At 34.2% G+C, this 13,455-nt stretch overlaps 1 protein-coding gene across 3 annotated transcripts in view; it reads left to right on the forward strand.

Moving 5' to 3' along the window:
* LOC150099427 (protein vein-like) overlaps positions 1–13,455 on the forward strand; it is a 384,314-nt gene that overhangs the window by 276,559 nt on the left and 94,300 nt on the right. For all 3 annotated transcript variants that reach the window (XM_090403331.1, XM_090403332.1, XM_090403333.1), the window contains exons 4-5: positions 6,051–6,162; positions 8,286–8,344. In XM_090403331.1, coding sequence (XP_090259457.1) covers positions 6,051–6,162; positions 8,286–8,344 — 171 coding nt within the window. The remainder of the gene's footprint in view (positions 1–6,050; positions 6,163–8,285; positions 8,345–13,455) is intronic.

A 13,455-nucleotide genomic window follows, 5' to 3' on the forward strand; every position in this document is an offset into this window, starting at 1 on the left:
TTAGCTTAAATAAATAAACAGGTTTTAACAAAACAAGGGATAATTTTGAATCTGTTTTAATTATTGGTTTTAATTATTGATTATAGGTTTTAATCTTGTCCAGAGAGAGAGAGAGAGAGAATTCGAATCTCAAGTGAAGGAAGCAGTAGCTAGCTAAACATAAAATACACATAGCTAAAATAATTAGTTTATCTCCAAAAGAAAATATAAAAAAACGTCAATCTGACCAACGATATTGGTTCAAATAAGCTACAGTCACTAATGCGGAATGTGCAATACAATACATGCGGGTTACACATTACATTTTCACTCATTTGGGCTAAACCATCAGATAAACCTGTCTTATATCACTTTATAAGTACAAAACAGAAAATCAACTTCACAACGAAGTTGACTGGTATGATGGATTCAGCTTTCGGAAGAAGAAGAAATAAATTAGGTTAGATTGTTTTGAATTACAACAGAAAACTATGAGGACAGCATGCTGTGTATTCCTCTGGCCGGTTTGTCTGTTTTGTGTGATTTATTAAAATGTTCTTTGCGTCATTCCATCATAGGATGAATGCTTTTTGGTCTGATAGACCAAAAGGTATCGTCACTATCGAATAAGTTACTGAAAAGAAACAGATTATCACTAATCTTTAAAAATTAGCGATCCAAATCAATTTTACTTGAGATTCCTTCGAACTAAAGGACCATAAAATATTTTAAATTTTGGATGGTTTAAATTTGAGAACAGCGTTTCGTAAATTCCTGCCAAAAGATCAGGCCAGACCCGGATCAGTATATTGAAATACAGCACGACCCAGAAAAGTCTTACAATAATGAGTGTTTGCTCTACTTTCCGGTGTGGTTCTCAAGTTGATGACATTTCGTTCTCCAACCTAAAGGTCATGGTTAATTCCAATGCCGGCACGTTTACGAATGTTTTATGTGAAAGATGAATTGCACCAGCTTGTGATAAAACGCCTTCCCTAACTGGAAGTTGCTTAAAGTTTCATCTTTATTCTCTGGAGGTTCTAGATTATTTAAATTTCACCCTAGCTGTGCTACTACTATACTTTCGTGGATGGGATTCATATAAATAAAACTGTGTTTGCTGCTTTAAGAAAAATAACACGCTACGAAGTACGGCTTGTTTTTTTTTAATTATTTTTAGTTTCTTCTTGCAAAGCGCAGTGTTTTCACTTTTGTTTTTGTGAAAAAGGCATATTTTATGCTTCGTTTACATTGCGTAATCATCCAAAATGCAGAATTCGTTGCCTACTAGATGGCGTTTTCGCTAAGTGATCAACATTCTTATCTGTGGTATTATCGACTTATCTAACCTTTAGCCTACCCACGATACTTTATTGTTATGTCAGCAACCGTTCATGGATCTAATAAAATGTATCCTTCTCCAAACATTGTCGCATCTACAAAATGTAACTTTCAGAGTTTAGTTACTGAAAGTGTTTTAGATAAATTTTATACGGTCTTCCTAGAAAACTAACGAATTGAAGACGGTGTTGATAGAAAACAGTCGCAATGCCACCACTTTTTTTAGAAAGGATTTTTTAGGTTTCATAATGCAAACATTAGTACGATCAAAATCAGGACTTCAAATTTCTTCAAAAAATCGTGTATAGTAATAAAGAATACATCACAGCATAAGCTGAGTTCTCAAATAATAAATGGATATGCTATGCTCAATTTTTTCTCTATCTTTATCATCTTCGCTTTCCTTTAATTTTATCTTCCTAATCCATTTCTCTTTTAATCAAGCAAATGGCTCTGCCTGACTGCTTCCTACTTCTCTGTTTTACGCTTACTCGTAGACCTTACGATGCAGGCTTTCGTAAGGTCTACGACGGAATAGGGCTGACTGCAAAAAAGTGTATCGATCCGTTTTATTATTAATAATATATATGCTTTGCCTGACTTATGATGCTCTTTGGTAACTGTTACTGTTACCAAAGTTATAAAAGTGATTTCGATTATTAATCGAAATCGCTTTTATATTGATATTACATTTATAATATCATTATTTTAAAATGATATTACATATCACAAAAACTAATTATTTAAGATTTCAAAATATCAAGTATTTGTTTATAATATTTCCGTATATTTTATAATTATAGCAGAAATATGTAGTTCTAATTGTGTAAATTGTTTTAATTTGCTACATTAAAATTAGAATGCGCAAATCTTTTTCAGTACAACTAGTGTAATGTAACACTATAATAATACCATAGTTCAATAATACTAACACTAAAACATATTTATTATTATTATCAAAATAACAATATTGTGTACAAAGATCAATAGACATTAATTACGGGAATTCCTCAACATTCAGGTAAAGAGAAGATTTATATGTACTCTCTATGGCATGCTATAATAGTTATCAGTTTGAAGAGAAAATCGAAGTCAGACTTTTAGGTTCATTTTTCATATTTTCACACGAATATAATTCATTCTGTATGCAAACAAAAATCTATTTTTGGGTATTTTTAGTCTAAGGTGACTGCTAGGTTGTAAAGTGGATTGTGATGATGTTGCTTTGCTGAGTCAGAAACCGATTCTTTCATTCTAGTATTAAAACAAATCAAGGGAGTTGCTCTCATGGTGATGATCATAATGTTTGTGAAAAAGACAGCTTCTCACCTTCTGTTTGAAGCTCTAAGCAGATATTCATCTGCCTTTCTTTCTCTGTGTCTCTCTTTTTCCATGAATGTGTAGTGTTGTCTGCTCTAGCGCGTTGCATACCGTGTGGTTTTTAATGTTGCATAGACGAGATATCGAGGCGTTCTTCTTATGAGTACAAACAGCCGCAGATAGAACTGCAATTTCCCAAGACAACGGGGTTATTTGGTTATTAACAGACATTCCATGTAGATGCACCGAAAAGTTCCTGTTTATGCTATTCCCCATTGTATGTCACTTCTGGTTTAACCACTCTTCTCCAATAAGGTTGAAGTTGGGGATATTTTCGAAGATGGTAAAGGTTTCCGTTGTGAGGCTTCTTGCTGTTCGATTAGTATTACACAGACTTCGAGCATGGTGGAGGAGTAATACTTTGCTGAGTACTAGCAAGGTATTACTCCTTGCAAGCAATATATAAGATCTTCTCCTGTTAGTTGCTGAAGGCTTCAGATGTGATTTCTGGAATGACTATCCGAAGCCCAGATTTCATAATATCTGTTTAGTCTGTTTTCCATAATCAAAGGTTGCTTGAAGTTTGAAAAATAGCTATAAGAGGCTTATACGCCTTAGGGATAGGGTGCTTCTATGAATTACACTCCAAATCATGTAAAAAAGAAGGTTGCTTCTTTGTAGGCTTCTTATTCTGGAAAACAGGCTCCTTGAGTGTTTCAGCAAGTGAGTCTGGTTTCAGCGTGTGAATATTGTTTGTATGAAACTTTATAAAAAATATAAATTTCAATAACTGCAAACAAAAATCTATTTACATTTTACAAAATTTGTAAATTAGTTGTATTTTTAAAAATTGTAAAACATATTAGAAAGAAAATAAATATTATAGAATACAAAATCGAACAGTCAAATAATTAGGAAGGAAAGGCTATCTGTTTTGTATCACAGGAGATGCTACAGATATGGATCGCTTTCAACTATACGAGATTCGCATTATCTTCACTACTCCAGAAGAAGGTACCTGCAGGCTTCAATTCTTCGTTGAATTTGGCTATAATTTTCGGTTCTCTGTAGTGCTGATTTCAAAGGAGAGTCTGCTTTATAGTTTATTGCGTAAGCTCCATAAGAAGGGGTTGCTCATACTCAGCGAATGATGGATGCTGGTTATGTCATGTGTTTATAGTAAGAGCTGTAGTTGACAACCTTAGTGCAAATGAAGAAGTTACATATTCTGTCTCTCATCTGTATGGAGTAAATACTTGTAGTCTCTTAGTTGTGTGTGTGTGTGTGTGCGTGTGTGTGTGCGTGCGTTGTTATAGATCCAAGGTACTGAATATGTGATAATCGCTCTGTTTGCAGAAATTACATCAAATCGCATTAGATATGCGTGTTCGGTCATTTTCAATTTGTGATCTTCATTGGAGAAAAAACACGTTTTGTTCTAGGAGAGATCCTATTGTAAGTTTGAATGGAAGATGTAGGGTATACACATCTTCATTCTTCTGTGGTTTGTCGCAGTAATATGGGTAGATGGTGGTATTTCTTGATCTTGCAGAGTAGTCTCAGAATACACGAGCTAAAATATGTGTTCATGAGAGTTTCCAGTAGTAAACTTTATTCTTTCAGCGTAGCTACATTTATAAGGGCTATAATGATCAATGTTTGTACCAACGCGTACAAATAGCCATTAAAAAAGTCTTTTACAAAGATTTGCAAGGTTAGGTTTTCAGCAGTAGACTTTCGAAATTTTCCACTTCAGATTTAGGTCTATGAGGTCTCATAGGATTCTTATTTCTGCTCAGTCTATGTAGATCAAGAAGGTGCGGGCCAGTTATGCAACTTATTCAGTTTCTGTTTGCAATCTAAGCACAGGTATCTGGGATGACCTAATCAGTGTGTGTGTGTGTGTGTGTGTGTGTGTGTGTGTGTGTGTGTGTGTGTGTGTGTGTGTGTGTGTGTGTGTGTGTGTGTGTGTGTGTGTGTGTGTGATGCTTTTACTGAGGTTCTCTGTTGGAAACGCTCAGTAAAAGGAGAACAGTTTGAGGGTGACAATGTACATACTATTCAGAGAAAGATGATTCTAGATTTTTTACAAGGGAGACTAGGCCCTGATTTCTCTTGTTGAGTGATGACTAGACTGTCGAGTTGGTTTTCTTCCGGAGAAAAAATGCGGTTGTCTTTTGGGTATCACTGTGTTGGCACATAGACAGATATAGGCATTAGATGAGTACTTTACTTTCGCCTATCGTGTTTATCTGAGGAGTGAGCCAACAAAATTTGTAATTTCAGGCATACAAATTGAATTTGAATGTTAAATGTAGGGTGCTATATATCTTTTTGATTTCATGCCGTTAGTCTGATGGCGTTAGTTTAAAGTCAAGAGGTTTTGGTTCTACTTTCCCTGAACTTCACAAACGCAGATACTACTGAAGAAAGTGATGCACAGAAATTAAAGTCTGGGATTTGGGTTCGCGTTACTTTGAATTACATCCGATGCAAACTAAGACCAATATATTATGTCTATGTGAATTGGGTACGCATGTTTTAAACCAGCTTGCCTGTCTTGCTTGATCAAACTCTGCCACCTCCTTATCAGGGAGACTTATCCACCTTCTTGAGAAGTCCTGATAAGGGTTCTCCTCCTGGATGGGATTCGCTATAAAGTCTTTACAACAGACGGGTAAATGTTGCAACTTCCTCGCGAAGACATTACACTCATCATAAGTTAAATAAAACGAGTTAAATTAAACCATTTTGTCCAAATACAATATCAAACTTTGGAATTTCACTTTCCATTTTCATCTTCAGAATCACAGTTTCCTTATTGCCATTTCACTCAATGTTATTTTATTATTGCAGTGTTTTGAACTATCAGTTTATGTTTTACGTTGATAATTAATTAGCTCATTTCTTTTCATTTCATAAATCATTTCTTGTTAATTTAGCGCCACAAATAATTTGTAGGAGGTTGACTGAAGGAGAATGAAGCAATCTACGTATGCCATGCTTTCTAAATTTCTATCATTTAAGACATAGGGATCGGAGTTTGCCTTATTTTCAAGCTAAATGTTAGGATGTTAGGAAATATTCACACAGAACCACAATACAAACAAAGTTTCAGGTGTTACTCTGCAAAGTCACTCTGTCTAGTAATACGAATCTTATAAACTAAACTAATGTAGTTTGGAGTTTGGCATGCTATTTATTTCACTCTGTTCTTTAAATATCTTAATTCCCTTGATATAATTTGCATATCGAAGAAAACTTTTAGGTGAAAATTATCTTGTGCAGCTGATAGCAGAAATAGCAATACGCCTCCTGTAACCAATCTTAATTCGAGATCACTAAGTCTAGCATTTACTCACGGTATGCGTTAAATAATACTTATTTTGTTATCGTATTTTTCCGCATAGATTCCACCTTGTGGCCTCTAAAAGGACAACCCTGTCCTCCTTATGAATACGAGTATTGCCTGAATGGAGCTAAATGCTATCTCTACGAGGCCGTTGGAGAATATGTTTGTTTGTAAGTATGTTTTCTATCTGCTGATGAGTAACAAAACTAAAAAAATATATATATTTGTATTACTTTTCGATTATTTATTTGATAATTACCTGACATACTGGACAAATGATATAAGCATTTTAGATAAAGAACATGGAGTTTTCAAATATCTCAGCTAACTGTAGTAGTACGTCCAAAGATATTCGCACACGCAAAAAATAAGTTATCATGTAAATAATTTAACTTGTAGTATGTTGCACAGGGTTTCACTATTGGATATCAGTTCTACTAATGCCCTTCACTTCCGTACAAAACTCAGAAACAAGCTTAAAAGATTAACTAGGATACGAAGAAACTTTATAATGGCTTTTCAACTGAAATCGAGTTAGCTAGTTGCATATAGAAGTGGCAGGGTTTTTCACTCACAGCAACTTAGTTTTTATCATTTCGCAAAGCAAGAAAAATCTGATTAAAAAAAAACATACGCAACTGAAATACATTAGTCACATAGCCTTATATACTTTGGCCGTAAATTCAAAACAACCACCCAATCCAAACAGAACTGAATAGGAACAGTAATCTAAGTCATCCAAATACATGAAAACAAAAGTTTGTCTTCCTATGTGGTTGTTCCTTTATGCATTCTGATCCTTTCATCACACAAATATTTGTAATGATACGCTTTTACTGCACTCTCTCATTTTCGGGTGTATTTGGGGTGTATTTACAAACCAATTGATGTGTGATATCACATTCGGCTACAATACACATTGATCTGGTGGAGCACACGGTTTCCATCCCCATCCCATTTTTCGTGTTATGTAAGGCTCAGTCACCTATAATACCAGGTAATGTGGCTTCTTTGAAACCTAATTAATCCTCGTAACATATTTGCAATTAGTGACTGCTAATTGCGTATATTCTTCTGGCCTGTCTGTCTGTTTTTGCGAGATGAAAAACCCGAATTTTTGGAAGCAGTGTGAAAATGATAATTCATCTTCCGTTAAAAAGCAATGATAAAGGTTCTTCGCTTTTTAGACAAGCTTCGAACCCAGGTATTTCCATCCGAACAGCGTCATCGAGTACATCATATGCACAGAGCTACTTTAAAACGACCGATGTAAAGTAGCCCTGTACATATTTTCCAAGATATCGCTTTTTGGTGTAGGTACTATACTTCATTTCTTCTTTCAATAACATATTAGGCTCAATAGTCTGTTATGGCTTGAGTTACTTAGATTTTATAAATCCAATTTATGTTATGAGGGATTCATCCAACAAAAGGACGTGGTCACTATTGACTGCGCTTAACAGGTTCTCTAAACGCTTCGAAATTTCTATTTAGAGTATGAAATGGTACAAAATGTCAAAAATTGGACACAGAACCGAAATTGGGTCAAAAAAATAACTTATATGAACTGATCCCGTGATCCAGTGGTTTAGGCTTCACTTTTATGCTTAGTAAAAATACTAAAAGAAAAATTAACCTGGGTTCGATCACAATGGAACTTATATAAAAGCCTTCCAACTCAGGGTGATTAAATATGCCTCATACTTAAGGTGACAGGGTTTTCCTACATGAAAATAGTTTATTTTTCCTTAGCTCCGAAATACACGCAATTAACGTACCTAATTGGCTTCAGTAGCATATTATGTTGTTACTGTTGATTCTTACAGTAACGTTTTATAGAAGAGACATGGTTCCCTTACACTGCTTCAGTGTACGAAGTATTATATTACCATTCTTGTTGAATATATGTTGTGGGCAATTTATTATTCAAGTGGGTATGTTCAATATTAATTTTTAAAGAAGCAGTTTTTATTTTTACTCGGTAACACAACATATGACATATTTTACATGGCGTTTAGTGTAATACAATGGAAGAAGAAGGGGATTATTCAAAAAACATACTGGTGAATAACCACAGGCTGATATATTATTATTAAAAATAAGAAATACATTCTCACAAACACAATATACCTAGAGAATTTTTTCAACTTTTATTTTTATGAAAATGCTTTTATCCTTTTTATATAATAGTCAACAGCAAATCGGGTGCATTGTATTATTTCATTTACTTGACAACTTGCTCGTAAGTGATTTTTTATGAAAATATAACTTAATACATTATTTTCTTTTTTAGGTGTGCGGATGGATTCAGAGGTCGTCGTTGCGAGAGCAAAGCTATCTCCACGTTAGGTAGTACGTAATTATTTTATTACATAATAATATCAGTAATGTGTTTGTTGAGTTTGTGTCAATTACTTTTCTTTTATAAAGGACATATCAATGGCTACCAGAACTTCAATCTGAGAAATGGTAAGTACTATTTATTAATTAGGGAAAAAATCATATAGCTGCTTCAAAGAATATTTATATTTTTGAAAACGCATGTACAGAAAGACATGTAAAACTTGTAATCCATTAACAGGCAAATTAGCATAGTACTATTGTCATTTAGTGTGTATTGAGGAATTATTTGGTGCATAGATAGATGATGTTGGCAAGGAGATCTTGCTGTGGAACAAGGCTTTTATCTTCTTTCTTTGAGATTGTGCGATGCATGTTTCCATGCTGAAAAGAAGGTGCCAGATGAGTATGAAAGATTGCAAAGACAATACAGAATGTGTTTCTACAGGTGCACAAGTTTTAAGCATAACTGGGGAGGTAACCATTAGGATCAGAAGACTTGTTGGTATCTTGGCTGTTCAGGATTCTTCCTATGTCTTTTTAACGAAGGATTAGAGGAGGCATGAAGTGTGCAGTTTTTTGTAATACTTTGGCTTCATCGTTTAATAGGAATTATGGAATTATAGAAATATAGGAGAGATAGAGAGAGAGAGAGAGAGAGAGAGAGAGAGAGAACTGCATCCATCTCGTGGAACTAAGCCCTAACACTCATATTATTGTCTGTAATGGTGCAAGTTTCGTCGAGTTTTGATATATACGATTTAATACTCAATATTTCATAGGAAGCAAACCCTGCTTTTTGCTACCAAAGATCAACTAACTCAGAAACCTGCCGAGGAAAGGCCCAAAAAACGTTTCTATAGTCGATGACTAGAATCGAACTTATAATGGTCATCCTTCATGCCTCAAAGCGCTATAAAAGCATACCAATTTCACAAGGCTAGCTACGCCATAAAGAAATGATTCTGTTGTAAATTTATAAATATCTGACGTCACATTTGATCGACTGAAATTATTCTTTCAAATTTAAGTAACATATACTAATTAATTTCAGAGAAAATAAGCTTATGCGATTAATAGATTTTCTTACAGGTATAATTTTTAGCTATATAAGTATACTATGTTATATTGATTTGTAATTAGAGAGGCTACGCGAGAAATTTTCAGAATTCAGATAGAGTTTAAGTTTATTTTATTGGACATTTAATCACAGAATAATTAGTAGAATCAAAATTAATAGAATCAACAGAATTAATAGAATCAAAAATGAGTCTATTAATAGAATCATTTTTAATTTTTATTTTTCTGAATACAATACAGAACATTTTTTAAAATACTGAATTTGGAATGTTCAAGAATTTTGTACTATGAATACGTAAGTTTCTGCGGTTTAGCAGGTTTATAGATAGCTTCCAGTATTGAGACCACATGCTTTAAGATAAATATTAGTTTAATAAAACTAAACAAATATAACCCTACAAGCTTCGTAAGTCGTCAGACTCGCATCGTTTCTTTTTCTTTTTGAAGCAAGTTAAGTTTTTAATCAAGTTATATTTCATTTTATTGGAAACAGCTGTGGCTTTGTTGTATGTAAATCTGTTAGTAATTTCCCAAAAGTCTGCCGGTGATAATGTTATGGTGTTCAGTTACAAAACTAGAGAAATTCGCATCAAACGTAAGAACTTCATCAATATATTAAAGTTTCTGGTGCGATGTATAGACAAAGGTATTACACCTAAATTCTTGAGAATCAAGCATACATTCCATTCAGACAAAGCAGATAGAATCTACAAGAAAACAGAACTGGTCTGGTGATGTTAGGAGAGCGTATCTCAGCCACTCGATTACAGCTTTCAGAGCTACATCATGATACGTTCACTGTACATAGTGAACCAGGAACGTTACTACCGGCAGACTTATGGGAAATTATTGACGAACCTACATACAACAAAGCAGCTGTTTCCAATAAAGAGAAAGAGAATTTGATTAAAAATTTAACTTGCTTCAACAAGAAAAAGAAAAACAAGAAAAACATCTAGACTACTCAAGAAATTGTCATTAATCTTTCTTCCAAACACCTATCTGGCACCCAAAAGAATCTCTTAGCTAAAGGGTTTAATTTTGCCTTATACTCACCGAACATTCCAAAAGTGGACATATAAAAGGAATATACAATCTTCCAAGAGACCCTGTAGACCTGGTCCATTTAGACTTCAGCTTTATTACAAACTCAAAACTAAATTACCACCTAGAAACATACCGAAATTGGAGTTAACAGCTCTTACCGAATTACGACGAGACAGAAACATAGAAATAGTCAAGGGAGACAAAGGAAATACAACAGTGGTTATGAACACAGACGAATGCATAAGAAAAATGAACAGCCTATTAAAAGATTCTAACACCTATTTAGCCTTAGATCGGAATCTCACATGGCATACACATATATAGCTAATGACTTGCTTGATTAAAAAGTTACCTAATTGGAAGAAGAATTGAAAAAATCTTCATCATCTAAACATCCATTAGTCCCAAGAATTTATGGGCCACCAAAATACACAAAAAAAGATATTCTGTTACGGCCTATTGTAGATGGGAGAGATTCCCCGACCTCAAACTTGGCAAAGTAACTGTCGAACCTGGTAGTTCCACACATAGGAAAGACAAAATCATATGTGAATAATAGCTTACATTTTATTGAAAGGTAAAAGATTTAAGTATAGAGAGTCTGACATTCTGGCAAGTTTAAATGTAGTCAGTCGTTTGAGTAATGTGCCTAGGGATGACACAGTGGATCTGCTTGTAAACCTTTTCCTCACCAGACAGTTAGACTATTCAAACACTGTATGTTCCCAATATTTCAGGACAAATATTGGGAACAAACGAGGACTTGCCAACTTCCTCATGGAAAATTTTGAAATGAATGCTATTAAAAACCGCCACAAGAAACCAAAAACTCGGTTACATTACATATTTTCGTTATTTGGGCAAGAACAATGGATGGCTTAATTCGTTTCAAAGACTGTCTGAACAGCTTGCATCCCAATATAAAATTCACTCGTGAACTGGAAGATCACAACAAAATACCTTTTCTTCATATCCTTGACGAAACAAACAAGAAAGAAAAATAAAGATTGTCTTTTTCAGAAACCTACCGCAACTGGAAGATTTTTACATGCCACTCCACACCATCGTCCATTACAAAAGATAGGTGTGATTAAAGCATTACGAGATAGAGCATACAATATGGCCAGTACGTCGATTATTTTGAATGAATAACTGCGCTACCTGAGGCATAATCTCACACTCAGTGGTTATGAACTCCAGACGATCAAATCAACAAAATTCTTAATATACTTCCTACAGCTCCTTTACTTAAACACGATTTTAAAAATGCAATCATTCTACCTTATATCAAGAATGTTACAAAGTGGCAACTTTGCTCCCTGAGTACAACATTAAAGTGACTTTTTGCTATTGCATAAAATCTCTAGATTCTTATATCTACCAAAACCTCCACATTATCCTCTGAAAAAAACCAGGCTTTTATGCGATTCATTGCTCTTGTGACATTTGCTATGTAGATCAGATGGAAGATCGCGGGAGATCATCATGTGTGAACACGTAAGAGACGTCGGGAAAAAAAAAAGAAGAAGACAGCAAAAATCTGATTTGGCATCTCAAACTACTACCACAGGCCATTAATAGTTTTTCGGTAACCACAAAGACTTATATTGATCATAATTGTTTTACAAAAAAGCCTCTCAAATGCTACGGATCCACACACAATGTATCAAAAATTAAGGCCTAATCCTACATCATGTTTGGTCGTACTTTCATTAAAAATCTAACTGCTGCGGATCTAGGATACAACACGTGCGATGCAACAGAACGTGAAAGCAGCATCTAGCATTGTTCCAACACACATACAATAATTACTTTAACATTTTTTATTTTATTTTATTCTGGTGACTTGTTTAGATGTGCCAGTTGTGAAGTTCTGATAATAACATCTGACATGTGTAATTAATTGTTTCTACTCTCTTTTTTGTTACAACTTTTACTAACACCCTTGTAGATGTAAGTCTGACGATTTCCAAAACTTGTAGTGTTATATTTGTTTAGTTTTATTAAACTCGTTATTTATTTTAAAACATGTAAATTCAATACCGGACGCTGTATACAGAATTTTGTATTAGATTTTTCACAATATAATTTTGAATCTCAGAAATTTTTGTACTCAGTCCATTACACAGTTATTACTTGTGTAGCTCTCCTGTTAGTTTTCTTATTAGTAATGCACTGTGCTTATATTATGATGTGTAAGCATCTATTTCCGAACTTTTCAAAAGATCAAGCCAAGAACTAATTCACAATCGATTGAAGTTAGAGAATATTTCAAAATAAAACCATTATTCGTAATATAGTGATTCACTGCGTTACATTGGAGCTATGCAGAGAAGAGAGTTTTACAATGCTTGACAGCAGCAGTAATCTAGTAGTTTTATTTATTTTTGTATTCATTTATCGATACAAATAGCGTGCTATTAAGTGTATATGTGTGATTACGTATGCGTTATTCGCTACGTATATGTGTATATAAGCAAGCTAACAGGCGATGAACCGAGAGAGAGAGAGAGAGAGAGAGAGAGAGAGAGAGAGAGAGAGAGAGAGAGAGTCTTTGAATTCTTTGCTTTCGAGTACTGCTACTACTGAGGGTTTTGTGAATTTTTTTAGGCTGAAGATGAATTTGATCATCAATTTGAGGCTATCCGCTTTTTTTTTTTGGAGACCTGAAATCTCTAGCATACTTTCAAGGTTATATAACCCTTAATCCACACACGATACTAATGTATGATAGGTTAACAACGTTTTTGTTTGTGGGAGTCACATTAAAACTCAGATGTAAAATAGTTCCATGATTTCTTTTTCCTAATCGAAAGACAGTTTTACTCGCAATTTTCAGCTTTTTGATCCTGAGGGAAACACATGCCCAAATGACGGTGTCATCTTATCACGGAAGTAGGCTTATAAAATAGTCCCATACATATAAATGTTAAACGTCATTGTTTCAATGGTTATTCTTTATATTGCTGGAATACCAGATTATAACTAATTTTGTT

Source organism: Typopeltis vanoorti, chromosome 14 (genome assembly GCF_054136105.1).
Source record: "Typopeltis vanoorti isolate ZY-2024b chromosome 14, IOZ_Tvanoo_1.0, whole genome shotgun sequence".
Taxonomy (NCBI): Eukaryota; Metazoa; Arthropoda; class Arachnida; order Uropygi; family Thelyphonidae; genus Typopeltis; species Typopeltis vanoorti.